Source organism: Cavia porcellus, unplaced genomic scaffold, assembly GCF_034190915.1.
Source record: "Cavia porcellus strain 051 isolate PalLab524CR breed Dunkin Hartley unplaced genomic scaffold, mCavPor4.1 scaffold_7, whole genome shotgun sequence".
Classification (NCBI taxonomy): domain Eukaryota; kingdom Metazoa; phylum Chordata; class Mammalia; order Rodentia; family Caviidae; genus Cavia; species Cavia porcellus.
In genome coordinates, this window is record NW_026947490.1 from 23,936,459 (window position 1) to 23,962,940 (window position 26,482).

Sequence of the window (26,482 nt, forward strand, 5' to 3'; positions counted from 1 at the left end):
TAAGACAAAATACCTGGCACCATAACTAAGGAAATGTTTATTTAGCTCACAGTTTGTGGAGGTTTCAGTCCCTAGTCAGCTGGTCCCAAAGCAGGGTGGCGTGGCACAGGGACAACACTTCAAAGTGGGAGAAGGCAGCAAAAGCAGCAAGAGAAAAAAAGAGTATGGGGAGGGTGAAAACAAATGGAAACATATTGTAAACATATACTGATTAAAAATGTGAAAGAGAGAATAATGCTTCCCTCTACCACTCAGGGTTGCAAGAGCATTGTCACTAGCTGTGACAGGTCACGCTAATGATGTTGCTGTAGGGAACATAGAATTGTTATGCGCTGTATGTTTATCGCCCTAGTAACCATGTACCTGGAGCGCTGACCACATTGTTATAAATTAGTTATAAACTAACTGAGGCATCGCCATACTGTTCTGTATGCGTCATCACCTTAGTAACCTGTTTGCTGTGTCAACCATTGTTCTCTTTGTGAGACAAATGATGCTGTGTCAACCTTTGTTCACTTTGTGAGAAACAAATGTTCCTGGAATTAGCAGACCAAGGGCTATAATTTAAGGGGGAAAAAGAGGGGGACTAACCACCAACTGCGAAACAGTCTCTGACCTCAAGCAAAGGAAAACAAAGGCCTTCCTAATTCCTGCTCTGTCACGGTTAATGCACTATAAAAATCTGTCCAAATTCTGACTCAGTTGCACAGCTTTGCAAATTCCACTGGTGATGCCAGCTAAAATAAAAGCGTTTCTTTTTTTAAAAAAGATGTTGTTTTGCCCTGTTCTTCATCTCAGGGCCTTTATGGGGTACAACAACAATTTCAACTTCTATCTAAACAATTACCTAACAATCAGGCTTCTGATGATGTATTTTCTTTCTCCATCATGATCATAGTTGCTAACACTGTCCATGTCACCCAAATTACCAGATACTGAATCTTTTGATTCTTTCTGGGATGTGGGTTTCTCCTCCAAGGAGTACAATAGCATTTGCCAGTCATCATCCATACACGGGTCACACTGTCCCAAGTCCACTTCCTCTAAGGTGACAGATGGTGAGAATTGTCCAACTGACTTCCTAGTTAGCAATGGGCTGGTGACTGATTAACATTTGATCATCACATATGAGCTCTTTATATGCACCGTGAAGGTGTCTGAATTCAAGCTAGAGGATCCAAGTTTTATTAATTGGGATAATGGAAAGCACCATTAAGTTTTGCCATGAATTGTGTGTTGATGAGGAATCCAACTTAAAGAGGGGTCTTCCTCATCCAGCCTCTACAGCATTCTGAGGCTAATGCCTCACAGCCAGAGGTGCTCCATTCACTAAGCTATTTAACTATTTCAGACATGTGTTATGTGAAGTCTGGGAGAGCTGGGGATATCATCTTTTGGTGCTGGATCCACTATTTTAGAATCTTTATTTTTTAAATAAGAAACCAACACAAGGTAGAACAGTCCTTGAACAGGAATTAAATCACCAAAAACAAGGCAGATTAAGAAATATATTAGTCACCTTTCCTGTTGCCGGACAAAATACCTGACACCTACAGTTTAAAGGAAGAGAGATTTAATTTGGGTCTCAGTTTCAGAAGGTTTGGTCCATGGCCAGCTGGCTCCAAGGCAGGACAGAAAGGCACGATGGAGCAAAACTACTCACCTCGTGGCGGTCAAAAGGAAGGCAGGGTAACAGCACCAGAGAAGAACAGGCCAGGGGGCAGATAGTCTCCAAGGTCACACTCCTATAATCACCCAGACATACCCGCAGTATCCTTTACTACCTTTCTAGGCTTCTGTTGATCCAATCAAGTTGATAATCACTAATGGTAATAATTCACCCCTTGTCAACCCCACATCAGTGCATCTTTTAAATCACATTTAATCTCACAATAATGATAATATCATGATCATAATTCTATTGGACATGGTGTACATACCCATAATCCCAGCACTCAGGAAGCTGAGGCAGGAGAATCCAAATGATCCAGCATTATTTACTGAAAACCTCATTTTTCCCAACTGCACTGCAGAGGTGACTGCATTATTAATAGGGTAAAAGTAAATGTGCAGGGTTGTTGCTAGACTCCTTTGGTTTCCTTGGGTTTTGTCTCTTCTTTAAGCAGAACAGTCAGCTCTGTGTATCCATCACTTCTGCATTCAAGTATTCAACCAACTACAAATCAAAATCAACTTGACGAAAATAACACATCTGTATTAATTATTCTTGCATCAATAAAATATAACAACTATTTACATTACACTAGGAATTATAAGTCACCTAGTTATTTTTGAACCTGCTTCACATATTCTATGCTTTCTCTATTTTCTCCATTAAACAATTCTCCCCTCTTTTTCTGTTCTTCCATCCCACCATCTGTTTTTTCTTGGGTGGTGCTTAGCACTTCTGTAACTATTCTGCTTATGTCTAGCTGCAGGTCATTAATAACTTCATTCCTGAACTTGTCTATGAGGCTCTGGAGATAGCACTTTATATCTATTGATGCTGTGTCTGCTATTGCCTCTTTCTCAGGATTGGGGGCCGAGGACCCTTTCTTGTTGCTGCGTCTTCCCATATTCTTTGTTCCTTATATATGCAAGTGTATATAGGAGGCCCAGCTTCCTTCCTTGTCAGCCACAGTCTGATTGAATTGCGCCAGCTGGGTGTTCCCTCCCACCGCAGTGCACCAGGAAGTTGCAGACCAAGCAGCTTATGCAGGGCCCGCCCCTCCAGGTCAATCTACCTTCAGGCGCTGGGACCTGGGTTGTGCTAGCCTACTGGGTCTCAGCCAGCAGCATCATGTAGGCTAGGCACTGCTCACCAATCCCGCTTGAGAGGGGGATACGTGGCTGAAGTCACTGTAGCACCTTATTCCCACAAGTCTGCCCGGTCCCAGAATGTCCTTTGTTGGAGTCTCCTAGACGGTGGAAGAGTCCCAGTTTCTCTCACTCACCACAAGTCAATGCACAGCTCCCTGCCTGTCCTTTCAACTCCGTTCACCAATTCCCGTTCTCAGAGCTTTTGCGCGTCTCTCTCCCTGCCGAGCCGATGTAGACGCAGCAGCGGCGGGAAGCCCAACTTGCACCTTCCAAAGGTGTAGCCTCCACCTTCCACACTGAGGCTTTTCTGTTCCTTTTATAGCACCAGGATTGCATTTCCAGTTGGTTTCTCTCAGCCTAGTTTGTTCTTGGGTCAGCGGGGCATAACTCCTCTTGCTTAGGATTCCTCACTCTGCACCATTCCTGAATTCTAAGCTGGGTCTTTCAGAGAGCCTCCGTAGCTGCTGCTATCTGTTCACCATGTTCTCCCGGAAGTCCAAGTCACCTAGTTATAATTTTATTATTTGTTTTTAATCAGTACCGAGGATCGAACTCACAACCATGCACTTGAAAAGCAGACACTTATGCTACTGAACTAAATTCCCAGCCCACCTAGATATAATTTAAAGGGAGGAAGTCTATGGGTTATATGCAAATCTCTTTAACATAAGAGATTTGAACATATGTAGATTTGGGTATCCTTGTGCTGCTATAACAAAATACTATAAACTAGGTGACTTATAAATGACAGAAATGTATTCCTCACAGTTCTGGAGGGTAGGAAGCCCAACGTCAAGGTGCAGGCAGACCCACTGTCTAGTGATGGCCTGTCTTCTGGTTCCTAGATGGCACCTTCAGGCTGTGTCCTCCCTGGTGGAAGGCCATGGCAGCTCTCTGGGGCTCTGCTCCCATGATCTAATCAGCTCCTAACTGCCTCACCTTGGCATCGTCATAATGGGGGGCAAGTTTCAAAAGATAAATGGGAGGGACCTTGAATAAGAAATACAAAAAAGACCTAGAATACATGAAACAGATGCAAAGAGACAGCCAGGAAATTAAAAACTCCATTGAAAGCTGGCAAGATTGCTTGAAAGAAACTGTTCTTCTGTTCTGTATTTATCTTGCTGGTGCTCTGTTCACTTGATATTGGTGAAGAGACGGGGTCACTGTCTTACAGCTTTCCCAATTGTGACTTTGCCTGGCATTCGCTCTTTAATGGAGCCGAACCAGATTTTCTGATTCTTACCTTTACCAAAAGCCTTTCCAACACCACTGCATGAGTAGCATTCTTCTTTCCACCAGGGTGTGCCAAACATCCAGTGTCTGATGGCAGCAACGTTGGAAACTAAGTGTGCTAAGGGCTTCAGACTTGTTCGCTAGGTGGCAAAGTGGTGCTGGTGTTGTGTGCCTTTCTGCTGGCATTGTTTCAATTATTTCTATAAAGAAACACTTCAGCTGATTGAGAACTCCACAGTGTTGGTCTCATGTGACAGGCAATATGAATATTTCATACTTTTCCTGCCCCTGTCCTCTCCAACTCTCTCAGCCCAAGGTCTTATTCTCCAGCCTGGCTCCATGGAATCCTCCCGGGTGTGACAGATGCGGAAAGCAGGAGTGAGCTCTTCCCCTCATCCTATTCCTGGAGGGAAAGAAGAAAGAAGAGTGGTGTCTCCACTCATCGCAGGTAGAAGAGCAGTTCCAACCCCTTCTCATGGTCCACCAAGTCCTCACCTGGGTTCTTCCCCGACCCCGTGTCCTTGGTTCTCTAGGAATCAGTGACCAAAACCATCAAAGCGCACAGCATGACAGCAGCCTGAGAAGAAGCCCTGGCAGCAGCTCCAGAATTCCTCCTGGGTAGGTATCCTGGAGGCCACCAGGAATGCGTGGTGAGTGCACCCCACGGGCCCACCCTCACCTTGCCTCCAGCTCCCCAGTGATGAGGACTTCCCCGGTTTCTCACCTGAGGTGACAGGGTCTGTGGTGTTTTTCCCTTGCTGTCTCAGGTGGCAGATAAACCTATGCTCCTCTCCAGGAAGGACATGAGTGGTCACCCAGGTCTGGTAGGTCCCATCGCCACTGGGCAGGATGGTCCCAGGCCCGAAGATGCCCTGGTGCATGGGGTCCCCATCACAAAGCCAGGTCAGTGTGGCACCCCAACGATTCACATTAAAAGCTGAGCATTTTAAGGTCACCCTGCCCATTGACCTCTTACTGTGGGTCACAATCACCGACGGGGAACCTAGAGGAAGAGGAAGTGGAGCACAGTGAGCCTGAGGAAGTCTCCGTCCTGGCACCACGAGACACAGAGCATGGGGACCAAATAACCACACTCGCCACTGGCCACCCAGCCTGAAGGCCATGTCCCCAGTGGTGAGAGGACTGTGGCTGGCTGATGTACAGCTTCCATGGCTCCTGAACCTCATGGGTGGAGGGCCCTTGTCTGATTAGAAAGCCTGGGATGACATGAAGTCTCAGGGGCCAGCAGGTCCACACCCTCACTGTCCCGTGAATGTGCTGTCACATGGTGTTGCTGAGCCTGTAGGTGCTGGTGGGACACGGGGCCTGGTCTACAGGGGCTAGCAGTGGCCTGAGTGTGGCATAATCTTTTTTCCATGACCAAGGCACTTCGGTGTGTCCCAGGGTGTAATGAGGAACTGTCTTTGAGAATGGTCAGCTGACAGTGGCCTTGCTTCTCTGACCCTGAGCTGGCTTCCTGTTGGGGACTCCTGGCTAATGACCAGCGGCTTCCTCCTGCCTCTCTCAGCTCACTCACCAGTTTCCCCCACACAGATATCTTTTGGGCAGGCACTGCTACTGCTACTGCCGAGGGCCTTCACACTGGACTACATCCTGCTTCTTTCCCCATCTTTTTTTCTTTGAGTCAGGGTCTCAGACACTAAATTGCCCAGACTGGATTTGGACTCATGATTCTCTTGTCCCAGCCTCCCAGAGGGCTGGAATTAGAGGCATGTGTGACATGCTGGGCCTACAGTTTCATAGTCTATCACAAGATCTGACCTTTCAAGGCCAAAGCAGAGTGGAATGACCTTGGTCCCAGGATATGGGTGAGGACAGCTTGGAGTTGAATATGTGACACAGCTGAAGGTTGGAACAGCCTGTCCTATTCTTGGCTCCCAGCCAGGGTGGTCCCACCTTAGGGTCTCCACCTGGGATTCAAACCTAGTTGTTCCCCTTCTTTGAGGCCAACATCCCAAGACTGAGGCTGTGAGAGAAAAGTCTTGCCTACCTGCCTGTGTGGGCCTCAGATCTGAGATCCTGGCACGCACCTGGGAAAATGCACACACACACACACACACACACACACACACACACACACACACAGACACAACTTTTCCAGGTAAGGGACTGAGTGGCAGCTGCAGAGGACACCCCTTACCCACTCCATGGGGGTCACCTTAGGGTGTGGCACCCTCAGAGAATCCCGAGAAAAGCCCATCCCTAACAAAAGCCATGGCAGGAGAGCCACACAAAGTAACAGGAAAGTTCTCCATGTAGGCAGCTGTCCAGCTCCATGAGTGGACCCTCCTGCCCATGGTCAGTACCTGTATCCACTAGGATGTCCCTCAAGGCAGCCAGATGTCTCTGGAGTTGTTTGGGGCATGTCTCATACAGGAAGTTCTTCACTTGATTCATGCTGGGGCCGTGCACCTCCCAGAACTGTTTGGACTGCCGGGCTGAGGGCAGCGTTGCCGTCCACGTGAAGGATGCCGGGTCAAAGGTGAGGAAATCCTGTCCACGGTAGCCCAGCCGCCAGAAGCCTCCGGCGCTGAGATTCCCTTGAAGCTCACAGCCCAAAGTGGCCTGGAGGGTGTTAAGGCCTGGTCCATCCCAGGCAGTGGTTTGTCACCTCCCCAGCCCTGGAACTCTGCTCCCATGGGGACAGAAGGTACAACCCCTGCTCTGAGAGCCTGAACTCGAGCGATTCCGCCTTACCGTGCCCACCCCCACCTGGGGTCAGGGGGCTCAGCCCACTCACCCTCTTCATGGCCCTTCTGGACCACCACGTCAGCCAGTGTCCTCCTCAGCTGATGCTCCTTCTCCTGCAGGTGTTCAGTCTCCTGCTCCCAAGTTATTATATCTCCTATTTGTTCCTTGTGCCTGAGGCCCCAGGGCTGGGCTTTCTGGGTCTCCCCATCGTAGCGCAAGAAGAGTACACCGTCGAAGAACCCCAGGGCCAGGAACTGGGTCCCCCCAGCTTGAGACAAGGCAACAAGGTCATAGCGCAGAGTGTGGAACCCTGCGGGGGAAGAGACAGGTGACAGGCACTGTCAGGTGCACAGCTTCCAGCAGCAACCTTTATTTAATTAACCTTTATTTTTGGTACTGGGGAGAGAACTCAAGACCTCACACTAACCAGGCGGGTGCTTGAGCCGGTCAGCTAAATCCCCGGCAGGTTTTCGAATCCCTTGCTCTGTGTTGACTTGTCTCAGAGGGCAGTGTGAGAGCAAAGAGGAGTGAGAGAGACCCGGAGAGGCGATTAAAGTCGTAGATATTAAAGAGACCTAGCAGAAGAAGAGAGGACAAAGATGTATTTGGGCCAGAAAAGAAAAGAAAAGAAAAAGAAAAAGAAAACACGGAAATGACAGGTTCCCCACTCGGGCAGGCAGAAGACTGGAAAGTTGAACAAAAGCGCTCCAGAAAGCAGAACTCGGTCTCGCTCAGGCTTTCCAGGCTTTGCAGGTAAAATGCACACACTTCAGGACCATGCTGTTATAACAAGGTGCCAGGCGTGGTGACGCGGGCCTGTAATCCCTGCACGCAGAAGGCTGAGGCCGGAGGGTCACCGCTGTGTTTAAGACCAGCTTGGGCTACACAGTCAGGTCCCGGCTAGCCTGAACTACTTAGTGAGATTCTGTTTAGCAAACAAAACAAAACACAAAGCAAATGCTAAACAATTGGAAAAGCCACGGGCACCCTTATGGCCCATGGCATGCCTGCCTCCCTGCGTTGTCCCCCTACAACACCCTCCACAGTCCCTCTGGCGCGAGTCTGTAGGAGGGGGGTCACTCCAAACCCTCACCCCGACCCCGGCCGGAGTCACTCACTGCCCCTTCCTGAACTCCCAGCCGGGCGCACGGCTTTCCCAGAAGCAACCACCTCACGGCCCGCGCCTTCTGCGTTGGACCCACCCCACCCCCGACCCCGGGGACGCGCCCCCCATCGCTCTGTCCCTGGCGTCCATCCAGCGCCCCTCCCTCCCTCCCTCCCCTCCAAAGCCCCGCTGTGCCCGCTGGCCCCCAGGGCTACCCAGGCCTCACCCAACCCCGCGCCCCAGCAGCTCACACCGCAGCCCCCGCGCACAGACTGGGGCCGCTGCGCCTAGTCCGCCCTGACGCTCACCAGCCCAGGCTTCCGATGGGGCTCCATACAGGAGCATCAGACAGAGCGCCAGCTGATCCAGGGGCCCGAGACCCAGCGGCAGCGCCATCTTCCTCCAAGCTGGGTTTGGAAAGTCCCCAGAATGGTTTCATTTTTACTTGCCAAAACAGGCTGGAAGCCAGGGATCCCTGAGAACCACTAGGAAGGCACTGTCGCAAACAAAAACAGGAAGAAAGGGCTGGCTCATAACTGTGTGATTCACCCAGGAATGCAAGAAAAAAAGGCTTTTTCTCCCTGAGAGAATTTTCGGCGCGGCTAAAAAGATAGCAATAGGAGATAAAAGTGGGCTTTATCTTAAGAATGCGGAGAGAGGGGCTGGTGATTTAGCTCAGCGGCATAAGCACCTGCCTTGCAAGCAGGCGGTCGTGAGTTCGATCCCCGGTACCGATAAAAATGAAAAAGACAAAAAAAAAAAAAAAAAAAAGAATGCGGAGAGAGAGGAGAGAGACTCGATGACCTCCGGGTCTGGCTTTCTCTCTGCCGGACACGTGGTGTGGGGCATACATATAGCTTAGGTTTGGGGTGGAGCCTAAGGGGCATTACTGATGCACAGGTAGCCCCCTGGAATTCCTTTCCCCACAGGTAAATTGTCTAGGGGCGGGGAAGGTGACCTCAAGATAGAGCCCCTGGGTTTCCCCTCCAACCTCCATCCCACCAGGGCAGCTTTCAGGGCAAAATCCTTTCACCCTCCAAGTCCATTTTATTTCAAGGATGAAAAGAAAGAAGAAGGAGGAGGAAAAGGAGGAGGAGGAGGAAGGGGAAAGAGAGGGAGAAAAAGAAGAATACAAAAAAATTTCAAAACACCTTGATAGGATTTTCGGCATGGTAAAAGAGAGAATATAGAGTAAAAATGGCCTTTATTTTAAGAACGCGGAGAGAAACCCCATGACCACTGGGGGTCTGGCTTTTTCTGCTGGAAACATGGTGTGTGGGGGGCATACATATAATTTCCGACTGGGGTGGTGCTCAGAGGTGGCATCGCAGATGTGTGAGTAGCTGATGGGGTCTCTTTTCGCGGCACAGTTAAGTTGCCTACGGGCAAGGAGAGTAACCTCAAGGTAAACATCCCCTGGACCGGCCTCCCACTGCTGTAATGTCCTATCTAGGGCAAAATCCTTTCACCCGTCACGGGGCAACAATGGTACACACACTGCCCACTGTCATCCCCGAATCATTCACCCAGAGCACAGGACATCTGCATTCAGTTGTCTGAACACCAGCACAAATCTTCCTCTTCAGTGAACTCAAGGAAATTGGTAGAACTATTTTTATACACATATACATATACATATACATATGTTTTTTTCTTTCAGCTTTCCACATTAATGAAACAATATGATGTTTATATGTGTGTGATTTATTTCACTAATGAGTATGGTCTCAAGTTGCATCCATTTACCTATAGAAGTTTCCAGTTTATTCCTTATGGCTGAGTAGTACTCCATTGTAGAAAAATACATCTTTTTTTTTCCATTCCTCTGTCAGTAGGTATTTAGGTTGTTTCTAAGATCTGGTTATTGCAAACTGTGCTGCTATAAACATGGGAGCACATATATCACTGTGCTATGATGTTTTTAATTCTTTTCTGAAGATACCCAGAAGGGGAATAGCTGGGTGGAATGGAACCTCTAGTCCTAGTTTTTTGAGGAATCTCCACTCTGATTTAAACCATGATTGCACCAGTCTGCATTCCCACCAATAATGGAGAAGGGTTCCTTTTTCCCCACAGCCTTTCCAGCACTTGTTATTGGTTGATTTCTTGATACTAGCCATTTTTTCTGGGGTGAGGTGGAATCTCAGTGTTGTTTTAATTTGCATCTCTTGAATTATCAGTGATACTGAACATTTTTTTTATATAAAGAAAAGGAAACAAAAAAAATACATGGAGATTTAAAAAAAGGGTAGAAATAATACAAAATTACAGACAAACAAAAGGTAAGAAATTGCCGGTTGATAAGTTACACATTGTCATCTTCGAAATAGCTGTTCAGGTTATAGAATTAAAGTATTTAGAATGACATTCAAAAAGTGACCCTACAAACCATTCTGCTCTATGATTGAACAAAAGCTCAGTAATATGATTATCAGTCCTACACATTTGTTTTACTTCTCAAAGAGGGTAAGATTAAACATATCAAAACAGAACAGAACATTTTTTAAAAAAATAAAAAACAATTTAAAGAAATACAGATTTCAAAGCAAGTCCACTGGAGATCTTCATTATCTAACTGTCTCTAGCTTCTTACAAATAGTTGTCCCTATCTTCACCCACTTTATATACTTATTGCATATTATAGAACTAATCAAATCATTACAGGATGATGAAGTCTTTTTAGGTCCTCAAGTTCCAAATTAGGGAAGACAATAGTAACTACCATCGCATCTCTCATTCTCTTTGTGATAGCCATCCCCATCTCTACATATGCTGAAGTTGAACTCAAGAAACCAGTCCAATGTCATTCTAATCAGCGAACAATAGATTGCTAGAATTTATATTATAATGCTACAAAATAAGCCTCGGGTTTCTCAGCATCTCTTCCTCAGAGTATCTGTTCCTTACATCTTGCATTATATAATCTATTCCTGTAAATAATTAAAAAAAAACCCATGTGTGAATTTCTACCTATATATCTATCCTCTCTGTATTATAGGGAAAACCAAGTCATAGCAAGACAGCAAAACAATTTCCTAGAAAAACATGCAATGCATAAGACATATAAGACTACAATATAAATGATCTTCCGTAGCTACTATGTTTTCTCCTGTTATTTTCAATAGATTTGTCCCCAACAATGGCTTATTATAGTTAAACATACTATCACCTATTTTTATAAAAACTTAACTTTGACAGCATTGTAGGATTTGAGAGCTGTTACTAATTCATACCAGTATGGATATCCTTTACATCTTGTCATGCTCAGAGTAGTTTCCTCTACTTTTAGGGTTGATACTAACAAGCATACCAATTTCAAGTAGAATCAGCCAAGGCCAACCAATAGTTTTATGATTCAGATACAATTAAGATCAGTCATAGTAAGACAATGTAAGTAATACAGGATTGATACTGAACATTTTTTCACATATTTATTTGTTTGCATTTCTTCATCTGAGAAGTGTGTGTTTATCTCAGATGTCCATTTTTGGATTCAGTCTTTAACTCTGGGAGGACTGATTTTCTGGAGTTCTTTGTATGTTCTTGATAGTAATCCTTTGTCTGAGGTACAGCTGGCAAACATTTTCTCCCACGTTGTGGGCTGTCTCTTCACTCTGTTGATGGTTTCTCTTGCTGTGCAAAAGCTTTTCAGTAGGGTGAGATCCCAGTTGTTGATTCTTTGTGATACTTCTGTGCATTTGGGGTTTTGTTCATAAATTCTTTGCCTAAACCAATGTCATAAAGAGTTTTACCTACTCTATCTTCTAGCAGATTTAATGTTTCTGTTTTAATACTAAGATCTTTGATCCATTCTGATTTTAGCTTAGTACATGGTGAAAGAGATGGGTCCAGTTTTAATCTTCAGCGTGTGCAGAGCCAATTTATCCAGCACCATTTATTTGGATTCTTTTTTTTTTTTTGTCTTTTTGATTTTTATCGGTACCGGGGATTGAACTCACGACTGCCTGCTTGCAAGGCAGGCGCTTATGCCGCTAAGCTAAATCTCCAGCCCCCTCCAGCACCATTTATTAAAGAGGCTATCTTTCATCCAGTGAATGTATTTGGCACGTTTGTCAAAGATAAGGTGGTTGAGTGTGTCTGCAGCTGTTTCTGCATCTTCTAATCTATTTCACTGATACTTTGAGTCTGTTTTTTTTCCAGTACAACACTGTTTTTATCACAGTAGCTTTATAGTATAATTTCAAGTCAGAGATTTTGATGTCCCTTGTCTTATCTTTTTTTTTTTTTTTTTTTTGTTTTCCTTGTCTTATCTTTATTGCCCAGGATTGCCTTTGCTATTCGAGGTCTCTTCTGATTCCAGATGAATTTTAGAATTATTTTCTCTAATTTGGGTGTGAGATATGCTATTGGCATTTTGATTGGGGTTGCACTGAATCTGTATAACAGTTTTGTAAATATGATCATTTTCACTACATTGGTTTTTCCTACCTAAACAAAGGCTTTAGTGATGGACCCTTCAAAGGCCTCAGGGATGGTCTGAACACCTCATTCCTGTTCCCTCTCTTTGGCCTTTCACCTTTTGGGCATCTACCTCCTGGCCTTTCCATATCAGGGGGTGGGTGATCACAGAGATGCCCAATAATCTGGGGATTGTGCCCCTCACTTCCCTGAATCCATTTTCTTTTATCTCTACTGAGATTTATGCAGCAAGCCCAATCAAACTTACATTTTTCCTCCTCTATAAACATCCAAGCCCAGTGCCCCGGGACTGAGATTTCCTCCCTGGGATCCGTCCTGAGGCTTCTTGTCTCTCCCTCTTCTCCATGGTTTTATTAGGTTACACTGATAACACAAGTAACACTAGTAGCTAGAGCAGCAGTCATATATTTATGCCCAATCCCATGGCACAGGGAACAGCAGTGACCTCATTCTGGGCAGAAAGCATGCATGTGGCAGGCTATGCAATCTCCATTCATGGTACCACCACAAGATGCGTGATTTTACCTGCCGTCTGTCATCAGTGAATGGGATGAGACTTGGGAACTGTGTCATTGCCTAACGGTGCCCTGAGTACCCATTCTGCAGACAACATCCTTACTACTGCCCTCATTCAACACGTTTCCAGAAAGCCTGGACCTGACATTTGTAGCATAGGATAAAAAGGTTGGGAGATGAACCCTGACAAAATCTAGAGACCCTTTTTGGAAAGTTTAGCTAGGCTGGAGTTTAACATCAGATACCAGCATTCATCAGTCAAAAACTATTAGCTTTAACCTTCCAACTTCAAAAAATGAGACCCAACACCTAAGTTGACTTTCAGGTGTTGGGGACATCAGGTAGCCCATCTGTCCTTCTGTTGGCTCCTCTGTCTCATCAGGAAACTTGGTAACAACTGTTTTCCCTTGGATTCCCTGGGAGGACAGGGTGATAGGCTCCAGAGCAGTCTGCCCATTAGATCATGCCAGTGTGGCTCTTGAAATCACATCCTCCCTTGAATTTCTCGGTCCCAGGAGGTTATAGAGACTGGAGGTTTGGATAAAAGGAAAGCAACCAGGATCCTATAACCTTTAGGTTTCTGGACTTGTAAATGCACATGTGGGTCACCTCTTTCACTTGGTAGGGGTACTGGGAATCGAACTTAGGACCTCACACTTGCCAGGCAGGTGCTGCACCTCTGAGCTAATCCCTGGCACCATAGATGTTTTTGAGAAACTGCTTTTAACTTGTGGTTGAACTTGGTTGAAACCAGATGGCAGAGATGATTCTCCAGCCAGAGGTGCACTTTCTGTCCTGGGTCCACACAACAAGATGCTAAGAGCATCGGTCCAGCAGAGCAGTAGCCTTTAGAGCGGGGGGCAGTCAGGATGAGCCCCAGCCTGAGAGGGAGAGTTTGCAGGCCACACGAAAAGGAGCCTGCTCCTCCTGGGAAGTTGCCACCACCATCCTGGAGTGATGACCGTGATTCCTGGATGCAGACTGTGGTACCCTTCTTGGCTTCACTGGTGGCTCAGCAACACTAAAGCCTGCTAGATGTCTGGGGCAAGTTCATATTCGCTAAAATCAAAGAATGAATTTTAAGAGCCCCGGAGGTTAGGAGCAGAATATATTTCTTAGGGACAGAAAGCTTCTGTCTGAGAGAGACAGAAGGGGTCCTGAGTGGGTTGCCAAGCACCCTGCTTTTTCTAGCAATTTTTATGGAACAAAACCATGAGGTGAGGCGGATCCGAGGTAGGGAAAAATAGGAAATCATGAGGTGGGCGTGAGGTGGGACAAAACTGTGCCCAGCCAATAAAACGAGGAGAAAAATTGCTCTGGCAATAAAGATTAAACCAGAATCAAATGGGGAAGCAGGTGGGCATGAAACAGAACAGCGGCTTTTCCTGGAGGGCTTGGGTAGGTGGCTCCTCTGGCTTTCCCAAGGTGATGGATAACTATTTAGAATATCGATAGGTCACCCGCCCAAGACTTGCCCAGTCACCATGGCGACGGCCCAGTCCTGAGTCATAAAGGTGCTTAGCTCCTTCTCTCCAGAGACCCCTGCAGTTTCTTCTTCCCATGCCTTTGCCAAGGTCCGTGCGCCAAAAATGGCCCTATTCCCTTTAGCCTCATCATATGGAGTGTCTTAGTTACTTTTTTACTTGTTGCTGAGACAAAATACTTGAAGCCCAAAGTTGGGAAGGGAAAAAGTTTATTTCTTAGTTTTTGGAAGTTTCAGTCCCTATTTAGTTGGCTCCAAGGCAGGGTGGCATGGCTGGGCCGCAGTTCATGGCGACTGCAAACAGCAAGGCAGAAACTGGCAAAAGAACCAGACACACCTTCTCCCTGCTATTACATCACATCCTGGCTCCACCTCTATGTGGGTGTAGCACTGACACCATCAGTCCAAGCACAAGACAGTGAACCAATCACAGATGCATAATGTAATCACATGAGGCCTGGGGGCCAGCGACATAAACCATGACACTGAACAACATACATCAGCTGCCCAATACCTTCCCCTGTCAGAGCACATTTAAGCTCAAACCACACCCTTTGTCCTCAGAGACCAGCACAGCCTTTGTTGGGATGAGTTTCTCTGTGCCAGCATTAAACTCTTTCTTATCTTGCTGTTTTAATCTCTTCAATGTCTTGCACAATTTTAGATTGAGTACCTATCCACAACTCAATCAAATATATCAATCAGCATTGTTTATCCTAGGGTAAGCAAAGGGTGCTTTCATTCATCTTTTGTCTTGAGGTCCGGCCCCCAGCAGAGGTGTCTCTCTTACCCATAATTGTAATACATCTTATCTTCTGCACTGGCTCCTTCGAGGGCGCAGCCCTGTCCAACTACCTATATTTCCTTCTAACTTAGCTGTCTGTAACAGTGGCAGCGGTGTCAACCTGAAAGCAAGACATATCATCACCGACAAAGTGATGGACACAGTGCCCAGTGGATGAGTCGTGCAGAATGAAAGACGGGCAGGATGGTTGAGGCTGGAGGCAGAAACCAGGCAGGAGGCAGCTGAAGAAGAAACAGTCCTGTTGTCCCCGAGTTCTGAAGGCCTCACTCTCTCCCAGCTCTTTTCTCTGCTCTTCTGGTCTCTCCTCCCCTCCAGCTTCTGCAAAGAGCAGTGTGTTGGTCCCAACTGTGCAATTTGACACTCATTCAAAATGCACTGTCACCTGATGTATCAAGGCCCACCAAAAAGCACAGAGACCTCAGCTTGGCCCATGGAGTTGGTTCATGGACCCTCAATGCAGGAAATAATTTTAGGACCCATCAGTGAGAGTTACAGGCAGATATTTTAGGTACACTAGAACCTAGACTATAGAGAAAGCCTCCAGCCTCAATGGTTGGAAGGGACTCACCCTAATGAAGAGGTTCAGACTGACCCATTTGCCAGGAAAAAGGGCCAGTTTTGGGGGTGCTGTGCTGTGATGGGGCTTAGTTCATCACCATCTCAGTCCTGTTTCAGAGCTCCAGAGGAATCTTTACAGCTGAAGGGGCAATTCTATTAATTTCTCTTGGTTGGGAGGGGAATTTCCTGTTCCCTCATTGCCACATTGCTCCTGCTTTGAGGGGAGAGGGTGTCACCCTGGGGTCTGCAAAGCTCTGCCTTCCCTGGAGCCTCAGACCGTTACAAGTTTAGAACAATGGCTGAAGACTTCTGGGCATTGCTGGGGGTGAGAGTGGAGTTGAAACAGGAAATTACAAAAGCTGGACAGTGAGTGTCCCTGCAAATACTGAAAATGACTGCCCTCAGTTCTGAAGGGAGTGAGCTAGAGTAGGAAAATGAGTGTGAATATATCTTGTAAAACAAACACTCCTTAAATGATTAACATACCAGGGCTGGGGATTTAGCTCAGCAGCACAGGGGCAAGCAAGAGGTCATGAGTTTAATCCCTGGTATCCCCTGCAAAAAAATGATTAACATATCCACGTGCAGAGCTGGGCAGAGATCAGAACCTGGGCTCCTCATACTGGGTCCCAGATGCCCATAGCATACTTTTCTAATGAAAATACGTACTTTAGCATAAAAGTAACTGGCTGTGCATCTCAGTAACTACACAGGGAAAAAGAGGAAGCAATCTTTGTGTTTGCCCACTTGTTATGACCAACAGCAAGGTGCACACATGTGTGTCAAAGTGCAAAAGGATGAGCCATTCTTGTGTTGTGTTATATTTTTGTGTATTTACAATTTTCTATTAAGTGTTTTCTTTTGATTTTTCTCATAGAACTAGCCCAACACTGTCCCATGGAAACCTGCTTCTACAACTTTGGGAGGAGGTTGAAAATGAGTCATCAGGTGAGTTGGCTATTGATGATAACGTGGATCTTGTAAGCCAAGGAAGTTAAGAAGATATGACAGATAGAGAAGTAGAGAGTGAAGACCTCGGTTCCAATGAGGAATAGGACAGTAATGTAAATAAATGTTGGAGCAGCTGAAATGCTACAAAATGGTCATGTATCCCTGAACGATACTGTTATGGCCTAACTCTAGCCAATGCGCCTCCATCTTGTTCTGTATGCACTGTCTTGACAGGGTTAAGTTTCTATTCCTTGTAAAAACTGAAGTTTCAGCTTCTTGTAACTCCCCTACCCCCTTTCCGCATTATGCTATTGCAGGTGTGCTGTTCCAAGGTAATGTTTAACCACAGGGTGGGTGTAACAGAATGCACCAAGAGCTCTAGATGTTATCAGGACTAAGTCAACAGCTTTACAGCTTTGCAGTTTTTTAGCTTTAAATATCCCTCCCTTAGTCTGTTAGGGGCGCAGTCTCTGGGTTGGCCCAGAGGAGGCTGAGTTGCCAGGCCTGAAACAAAGCCTTTGCTCCCAAATTTCTTGCTTCCTTGGATTTTATTCCGGGGTCTAAATCCGGGGCCTACATCTATTCTGTACTAACCCAAGCTATCTCATCTGGGGGCTCATCTGGGATGGAAGCAAGACCCCCAACTCAATTCTGATCACCTAAAAGTAAGTACTCTGGAGGTTTTGTTTGGACCGCGGTCAGTTTGTACTTTTGGAGGGGACACCCTCAATTTGGGGAGCAAAGACCTCACCTCTTGAGGGTAGAGTCAATTGGTTTTTTTGGGACGAGCCTCGTCCATTTGTGACTCTTCCCCAGGTGGGGAGCTGCTCCGTTGATTAATTTGATAATTCCTCCAGATCCCAAAATTTGACCAATTTTTGAGCAAAGGCCATTTTTGCTGTGTCTTGTTTTGTATGTCTGTCTGTATGTCTGTTTGGTCTAACTGTTCTCCTTTTGGTTACCCAAACCTAACAGAATATTTTCTCCTAGGAACCCTTTCTACGAGCCCAAAATGGACAAAAAAGGATTTTGACCATTATTTTCATTTCATTGTTGTTCTGTCTCTTCCTCCTAATCTTATCTCTGTCTCTTAGATTCTCCCACAGGAGAGAAGAACTGACATCTTTGCCGGCCAGGGGCAAACTGAATCTAAATCCAGCACACTCCTTAGCCTTGTGCCTGATCACTTCAAAGAATTCAACTGGTGAGCTTCTGGGGAAAAGGTTTATAAAACCAGATTAACAACTTTTGTCACACAGGAATGGCCATTAGGGACCCAGAGGTTCTGGCCCCTCTCCGGGTCTTTTAACATGGAAACAGCACAAGCCACTCAACGGTATGTTTTTGGGTGCCCTGCTCACCCTAACCAAATTGTCTATATCCAGATCTGGATAGACATAATTTATAATGCCCCTTCCTGGATTAAGCCCTCAAACCGAAAGTAAAACCTGAGAAGCCGCCTTCTGAACCTACCGCGCCTCTGGTCCTGCCCTCCCAAGAAGACCCCCTTGACTCGCTGGAGACACTCCCGCTGCCTCCCCTGTATCCCACCTCTGACCCCCAACCTGATTCTACTGCCCAGTCTGCGCCGCCTAGTCCCATTCACACCTGTGGACACCCACGACCTGAGGCATCTTCAGAGCAGAGCTCTGAGGCGGCTCCACTTTGTCCATTAGCGGTCCCTCCGAGCGGGGGTTCAATGTTTGCATGTACTCCTTTCTCGTTTTCAGACCTTTATAATTGGAAAACCCAGAACCCTCCTTTTTCAAAGGATCCTGAAACTCTGATTAACCTTTTTTTTTTTTTTGGTCTTTTTTGTTTTTATCGGTACCAGGGATCAAACTCACGACCGCACACTTTAGCTTCTCTTTCACAGAGTAATTCTAACACTTTGGTCATTTTCTTGTTGGTGCTTATGCTGCTGAGCTAAATCCCCAGCCCCTGACTGACCTTTTAGAACCTGTATTCTCTACTCATTGCTCCACCTGGGACGATTGCCAACAGATTCTGCGCATCCTCTTCACAGCTGAAGAGAGACTGTGCATCTGCACTCTCGGGCAAAAAGGAGTCCGAGACCCAGATTGGTTGACGTCCACTGATCGGCAGAGGATCGAGCACCTGTTTCCTTCCTCCCAACTTGGTTGGGACCCCAATACAGACGGAGGTAAGAGGGCTCTTGATGATTATCACCTATGGTTTCTAGGTGTGCTCCATGCTGCCACCAAGAAGCCCACCAATTTGTCCCAAGTGACTGAGGTAAGACAATTAGCTGATGAATCTCCTGCTATGCTCTTAGAGCGCCTCTTAGAGGCATATAGATTGCATATCCCAATTAATCCAATGGCACCTGAGACTGCATGAGCAATTAATATTGCCTTCATGTCCCAGTCGGCCCCTGATGTTAGAAGAAAATTACAAAAGCTTGAGGGGATTTGAGGGAATGCCCCTCAGCCAGTTAATATAGATAGCACAGAAGGTCTTTGAAAATAGAGAAACTTTACAAGAAGCCACCAACAAGAAAATGACCAAAGTGTTAGAATTACTCTGTGAAAGAAAAACTAAAAAGCCAGCCAATACCAATAAAAATGAAGCCCAGGGACAACGACCTCCTTTAGATAAGGAACAATGTGCATATTGCAAAGAGATGGGACATTGGTGAAAGGATTGCCCAAAATTAAAGGCAAAATTGGAGAGAGAAGCAAAGGCCTTATTGTCTCAACAATGAGGAGGTCAGGGCTTGTTGCTGCCCCCTGAGCCCCGGATAACTCTTCAAGTTGCGGGGGGGCACCCGGTGAACTTCCTGGTAGTAGGGGGCCATCTATTCTGTACTAACCCAACCCTTGGGAAAATTGACTAAAGACTCAGTTAATGTAATAGGAGCCACAGGGGGACGAAGATCATACCCAAAGGTAATCGCCAATTTAGCTCGACTCGGCCACAAGTTGGTCCAGCATGACTTTCTATGGGTACCAGAGTGTCCAGACCCCCTCTTAGGACAAGATCTCCTTCATAAATTTCAAGTGCAAATTGATTTCTTGACAAATGAACTGAGACTAAGATTGGGAATGGGCTCAACCCAAGGTCCTGAAAAGAGCGTTAAAGTTTTAGCCCTTGTCCCAGAAGGAGAAAATTATCGTCTATTGGAAAATTTGCCCAATTCACCTAAACTGCCACCTATGGAAATAGAGCTAGAATTATTAAACAAATGGAGACAAGAGATCCCAGAAGTCTGGGCTGAAACTAATCCCCCAGGACTGGTGGTCAACCAAGTGCCCCTTATAGTAGAGCTCCTACCCCAGGTGCATCCTATTTGTTTGCGTCAATATCCAATAAGTTTCCAAGCCCAAAAGGGAATTAAAATTCATATACAGAGATTAAGAGACAATGGTATCCTCAGTCCTTGTGTCTCCCCTTGGAACACACCTCTGCTTCCAGTCCAGAAACCAGGGACAATTGACTATCGCCCTGTGCAAGATCTCCAGGAGGTCAACAGGTGGCTATTGACTTTACATCCAACTGTGCCTAACCCCCACACTTTACTCAGCCTCCTCAACCCAGAGTGTACCTGGTACTCCATATTGGACCTCAAGGATGCCTTCTTCACTCTACCTCTCACCTGGTGAATCAACCCATTTTTTTGCCTTTGAATGGACTGATCCGGATTCTGGGGTCATGGAACAACTGACCTGGACTTAGTTGCCACAGGGCTTTAAAAACTCACCCACTCTTTTTGACGAAGCCCTGGTCAGAGATCTCTTGGGGTTTCACGAGGAACACCCCAAGGTGACACTTTTACAATATGTGGGCGATCTGCTGGTACCCTCTCCCACTTTGGAATCCTGTTGAGAGGCCACAGGGGAACTATTAAGAACCTTGGGACAATTAGGCTACAAGGTTTCAGCCAAAAAGGCCCAATTGTGTCATCAAACCGTGACTTATTTGGGCTACAAGTTACAGGGAGGAAGGAGAACTCTATCTAAAGAAAGAATCCAGGCCATATTACAGATTCCTATCCCAGAAACTAAAAAACAAGTACAGGAGTTTCTAGGGCTGTAGGATACTGTAGGCTGTGGATTCTAAATTTTACTGAGATAGTGCACCCCCTGTATGACTCCCTTAAGGGAGAAACTCAAAACTCTTTGGACTGGACAGATAAATGTGAATAGGCCTTCCAGCAGCTCAAACGAGCCCTAACAGAGGCCCCAGCCCTGGGACTCCCTGACGTTACCAAGCTGTTCACCTTGTTCACAGATGAACTCAGGGGCATTGCCAAAGGAGTCCTAACCCAGGACATTGGCCTCTGGAAGAGACCTGTAACCTACCTCTCTAAAAGACTTGATCCAAGGGGGTGGCCCCCTGCCTAAAAATACTGGCTGCTGTGGCAATATTACTTAAGGAGGCTAAGAAACTCACTTTTGAACAAAAGATTTCTGTGGTGACTTCCCACAGTTTAGAAACTCTTGTCAAGACCCCTCCTGAGAAGTGGCTCTCAAATGTTAGAATTCTGCATATCAGGCTGTATTCCTAGACCCAGAGTTGGTGGTTTTTAAGACTTCCTCAGCCTTAAACCCAGCCACCTTTATGCCTGATGACGACCCTGGAACTCAAAATCTGCCTCTTCATCAGTGTGCAGACCTCCTCAGAATGCAGCAGGATCTACAGGCCGATCGCACCAACCAGCCCTTGGAGAATGCTGATAACTACTTCACCGACAGGAGCAGTTTCATCCAGGATGGTAAACGAGTGGTCGGAGCAGCAGTGACCACTGAAAAAGAGGTACCCTGGGTTAAGCAATTAGAGCCTGGCACCTCTCCCCAAAGGGCTGAGCTCATTGCTTTAACTGAAGCAGTAAAGTTAGCCACCAGGAAGAGGGTAAATATCTATACTGACAGTAGATATGCTTTGCTACTGTACATGTGCATGGAACTATTTATCAGGAACGAGGTCTCTTAACCTCAGCTGGGACTAAGATAAAAAATGATCCACAGATTCTAGACTTGTTGGCAGCTGTCTGGCTACCTCAGCAGGTTGCTATTATTCATTGCAAAGCTCATCAAACAGGGGATGAACCCATCATCCTAGGAAACAATTTAGCAGATCAAACTGCTCGAAAAATAGCAACCACATCAGAGGGGCCAGACAATGATGCAACTGCTCTAATGCTGGTTCCTCCCACCTTATCAGAACCAGTTTATACAAAGAAATGCATACAGTTAGCATCTCAACTTGGAGCACAGCTCCTCGCCCCAGGGGCTTGGTACCAATTAGCAGATAAGTGAGTGCTGTTGCCAGAGGCACTAGGACGTGAGCTGCTACACCAGGCTCACCGAATCACCCATTTAGGGGGAACTCGGATTTTCATTCTAAGACTCTCCAAATTGACCACCTTTTTGAGCTCCAGATGCCCACAGTGTCTGTTGGTAAATCCGACCAGAAGCTCGACACTGGAGACCACTTGGTATGGAGGTACTGCCCCAGGAGAACACTGGGAAGTAGACTTCACAGATATGGTAAAGCCTGGTTTACAGGGACATCGCTATCTCTTGGTATTAATAGATACTTTTACTGGCTGAGTAGAGGCTTTCCCCATCAAGTCCGAATTAGTCTTAGTGGTAGCTAGAAAACTATTGCAAGAGATTGTACCTCAATTTGGCCTTCCATTGTCCATGGGGTCCTACTGTTAGACCGGTGTCGCGAGGAAGACTCTAAGGGCCTTGCTCTCATGTAAAAAACAATGGGGTTTTTATTATTCCGTGTACACGGGGTCCTCCAAACAGGTGGAAACGGAGAACCCTGAGTTGGGGCAAGGCTGGTGTTTTTAAGGATGAAAACCGCAAAGTAAGCATTGTTAGTCAGCAGACTTTATCTCTGAGTTTCCTGACATAATTACCTTACTTTAGCACCACAACCTTTTTATTTGTAGAGGGCAACAATGGTTAACATATCAATTGGGTAAGATTTTACAATTCTTTACAGAGAGCATTGATTAACATATCAATCTTTTACCCAGAGTAAAAGGAAGACACACATTTACAGTTACAGGTATTACTGTGATACAATACCAAGTTACAGGTATTACTATGATATAAACGAAGCTATTTTTGTGAAGAATGTACAATCTAATACAATCTGATGCAATTAACACAATTTGTGATGGGGCTTCTGGATAGGGAAGACCCAGGATGTCAGGAGCTATTACCTCAGGCCTTTGTTTTATGGCTTTTAGGAAGTTAAAACTTAACCTAGTTGGATTTGAAGGGAGAAGGGGAGGGGAAGCAGCAGATGGAACGAGCTTTCTTGGTCTCTTCATTCCCCCCTTTTTTTTGGGGGGGATGACCTCTAATCTTAGAGGTTTGTTGTAGCTAGGGGTTTATATTGGTGACGTATGTCCCCTTATGAATTGGGTAATTTAGTTAATGAGGCAAGGGGCAATGGCTAGGATTAGGATTAAGGTCACTAATGGTCTTATCAAGGGAAGGAGATAGGGGAGAATTCCATTTTACATTTTCTAAAGGTGGCTCCCATACAAAGATCTTTAACAATTGTTTTTTTTTGCTTACAGGGGGACCAAAGCCGCCGTGCAAGGTCGGCATCAATGTTATTAAAATCAAAACAAGCAAGCTAAAACAGTTCATGACCAGCATAATCTAACTATGTTTTAGTCAATTTTTAACTTTAAGGGTTACCAGTCTGTTGTGTAGTCCACTGAGTATGTCCCTCATTGTCTGCTGTTTCCAGTGACTTTACATGAGTGTAGTGAATCCGCGCAGTTTTTCCTGCTACCTTGATGGCAGTGGGGGTACTGAGCACCACGGTGAAAAGTCCTTCTCAGCGGGGTTCAAGGGAGTCACGGTGGTGACATCGAACCAAGACTGGAGTCCTTGAGGCCTTGGTCTCTGAAGGCAGGTCCAGGTGTTTTTGTCTAAACAGCTGGTGGATCTAGGCCAACACAGGTTGGAGTGTCTGCAGGGACTTAAGATCTCGATTAGTAATTTTAGCTAATTTGTCTTTTGACAATCTTGGAACCAATGGCGGGGGCCTCCCAAACATGGCTTTAAAGGGGGAAATTTTAGAAACATATGGGGTATATCTAGCTCTTAACAGTGCAAAGGGAAGAAGGCTCATCCAATTATCGCCAGTTTTTGAAGACAGCTTAGCTAAAATGTCCTTGAGACTTTGGTTTATATGTTCTACTTGCCCTGAGCTTTGTGGCTGATAGGCACAGTGGAGTTTTAATTAATCTTTAATGCCTGGGCTAACTTTTAGGTGACTCGGGCTATGAAAGCCAGGCCATTATCAGACCCCATTGATAGTGGGAGGCCAAATTAAGGTATGATCTCATGCGATAGCCTTTTAACTACCACTAAGGCTGACTCAGACTTAGTAGGGAAAGCCTCTACCCAGCCAGTAAAAGTGTTTATTAATACCAAGAGATAGTGGTGTCCCTGTAAATTAAGTTTTACCATGTCTATAAAGCCTACTTCCCAATGTTCTCCTGGAACAATTTCTTGATGTCGGGTGGTCTCCAACGCAGAGCTCTTGGCTAAGTTGACTAACAAGCACTGTGGGCATCTGGAGCTCGAAGAGGTGGTCAGTTTGTAGAGTTTTGGAATAAAATACTGAGTTCTGAACAATTCTGCAAGGTGAAACAGCTCCCACCCTAGTGCCTCTAGTAACAGTACTTGTTTATCAGGTAACTGGTATCAGCCCCTTGGGGTGGGAGACTTTATTCCAAGTTGAGATGCCAACTGTAGGTCTTTTTTTGTGTAGACTAGTTCTGACAAGGTCAGAGGACTAGTATCAGAGCAGTTACTTTCTTGGTTGACCCCTCTGATGTGGTTGCTATTTTTCATCTCTGGTTGGGTGAGCCTTGTAAGGAATAGCAATCCATTGAGGCAGCCAGACAGCTGCCAGCAAGTCTAGAATCTGTGGAGCATTTTTAGATGGCTTTCCCGTACATGTACAGTAGCAAAGGGATATCTTCAGTAAAAAAATGTTTACCCTCTTTTCCATGGCTAGTTTTAGCCTCTCAGTCAAAGCAACAAGCTCCGCCTTTTGGGCAGAAGTGCCAGGCTCTACCTGCTTAACCCAGAATACCTCCTTTTTGGCGGTCACTGCTGCCCCGGCCACTCGTTTGCCGTTTTGGATGAAGCTGCTTTCATCGAACAGTTGTCGGCATTTCCCAAAAGCTGGTCAGTAAGATCAGCCTGTAGGTTCTGCTGCAGTTCGAGGATGTCAGCGCACTCATGGAGAGAGGTGTCCTTTGTTCCTCCGGATCATCATCAGGCATAAGGGTGGCTGGGTTTAAAGCTGAAGAAGTCTTGAATATCATTAACTCTGGGTCTAGAAGCAGGGCTTGACAGTAGAATTCTGGCATTTGAGAGCCTTTTTTTAGGAGGGGTTTTGATAAGAGTCTCTAAACTGTGAGAGGTTACCACAGAAATCACTTGCCCAAAGCGTGTTTCTTCGCTTCCTTAAGTAACATTGTCACAGTAGCTAGTATTTTAAGGCAGGGGGCCATACTCCTGTTACTGGATCAAGTCTTTTGGAGAGGTGGGCTATAGGCCTCTTTCAAGGGCCAATGTCCTGAGTTAGGACTCCTTTGGCAATGTCCCTGAGTTTATCTATGAACAAGATGAAAGGCTTGGTAACGTCAGGGAGTCCCAGGGCTGGGGCCTCTGTCAAGGCCCGCTTGAGCTGCTGGAAGGCCTGTTTACATTTATCAGTCCAGTTCAGCAAATTTTGAGTTTCTCCCTTATGGGAGTCATATAGAGGCAAGCTTTTTAGTAAAATTTAGCCTATAGTATCCAACTGCCCCCAGAAACTCTCGTCTGTTTTTTTTTAAAGTTTTCTCTCGTAGAGCAATTTTAACACCTTGGCTATCTTTTTGTAAAATGTTTTTAGTTCTCAAAAACCTTTTTGTGCTATCTCTATTAACTGGCTGAGGGGCATTTTCTTAAACCTCTCAAACCTTTGTAATTTTTGTCTAACATGTGGGGCCGACTGAGTTACAAAGAGAACAACTGGCGATACTGGGAAACTTCCTTACCTCTGGATGTCTAATCAGGGTGGCACAAAAGGAGAACATGGTTTTGGCATTCCGGATCAGAGAGCCGGCTTCATCTGGATGGCACACTGCTTTTTGTCCAAGGGTGTCACGTGGCAGGCCATCATTTTACTAAAATTATATTCTTAACAAAAAGGGCTTTTTCACAGGTAACAAAATTGTGCTGCATAATCTCCCAGATGTTCACAGTACATGTAAGAACTTGTATCTTATTTCTAGTATCACCTATAATCTTATTTTAATGAAAACATTTTGCAGCAAAGTACAATCTTTTTTTTTTTTTTTTTTTTTTAAATTTTTTTTTTTTGTCTTTTTCCTTTCTATCGGTACCAGAGATTGAACTCACGACTACCTGCTTACAAGGCAGGCTCTTATGCCGCTGAGCTAAACCCCCAGCCCCGCAAAGTACAATCTTATGTATACTTCTACCAAAACTGATCTAATACTGTCAAATTCTGAACACATTTACTTCTTGTCAAACCTGTTATTTGTAGTACTATAAACCAAGACAAATAAAAGTCACATCCTCTTGAGCCTTCTGCAACTTACAATAATACCTCTAATCTTTTTCCACATTCTGGCATAGCCAGACACCTTTACTTGAAGACCACTCTCTTTGTCCCTCTTTTTACTATTACCAGTCAATTACCTTTCTTTTCACTTCTCAGACAACATCAAAACTCTCAACAAAACCCTTGAAGTCACCTTTTAGTAGTCCAAAACATACTTATTTACCACATAAAAATGTTGTATTTTAAAAACAAAACTGTAACCTTTTAACTGGCTCAA

General features: G+C 45.6%; 1 protein-coding gene across 2 annotated transcripts; it reads right to left on the reverse strand.

Annotated features, from left to right (window-relative positions):
- Positions 1 to 1,858: 1,858 nt before the first annotated feature.
- Positions 1,859 to 8,466, reverse strand: LOC100724632 (MHC class I-like protein MILL2). 2 transcript variants are annotated; one of them, XM_063252926.1, is made up of 7 exons: positions 8,182 to 8,466; positions 7,196 to 7,343; positions 6,818 to 7,078; positions 6,384 to 6,659; positions 4,781 to 5,059; positions 4,552 to 4,683; positions 1,859 to 4,459 (listed from the first exon to the last, which is right to left on the reverse strand). In XM_063252926.1, the coding sequence occupies exons 1-6, from the start codon at positions 8,206 to 8,208 to the stop codon at positions 4,586 to 4,588; spliced, it is 1,089 nt and encodes a 362-aa protein (XP_063108996.1). In that variant the 5' UTR covers positions 8,209 to 8,466; the 3' UTR covers positions 1,859 to 4,459; positions 4,552 to 4,585. The 2 variants fall into 2 exon arrangements, with proteins under 2 accessions (XP_063108996.1, XP_013002369.1); XM_013146915.3 differs by lacking the exon at positions 7,196 to 7,343 and having other exon boundaries at positions 8,182 to 8,448.
- Between the last annotated feature and the right edge of the window lie 18,016 nt (positions 8,467 to 26,482).

What these genes read in the sequence shown, in the direction of transcription:
- LOC100724632 (XM_063252926.1), bottom strand. Translation starts at nt 8,208, where the DNA reads ATGGAGCCCCATCGGAAGCCTGGGCTG. An exon ending in CCCATCGGAAGCCTGGGCTG is followed by an intron (nt 7,344 to 8,181) that starts GTGAGCGTCAGG and finishes TTCTTCTGCTAG; the next exon opens with GTCTCTTTAATATCTACGAC. An exon ending in CACAGACCCTGTCACCTCAG is followed by an intron (nt 4,684 to 4,780) that starts GTGAGAAACCGG and finishes GGTGGCCTCCAG; the next exon opens with GATACCTACCCAGGAGGAAT.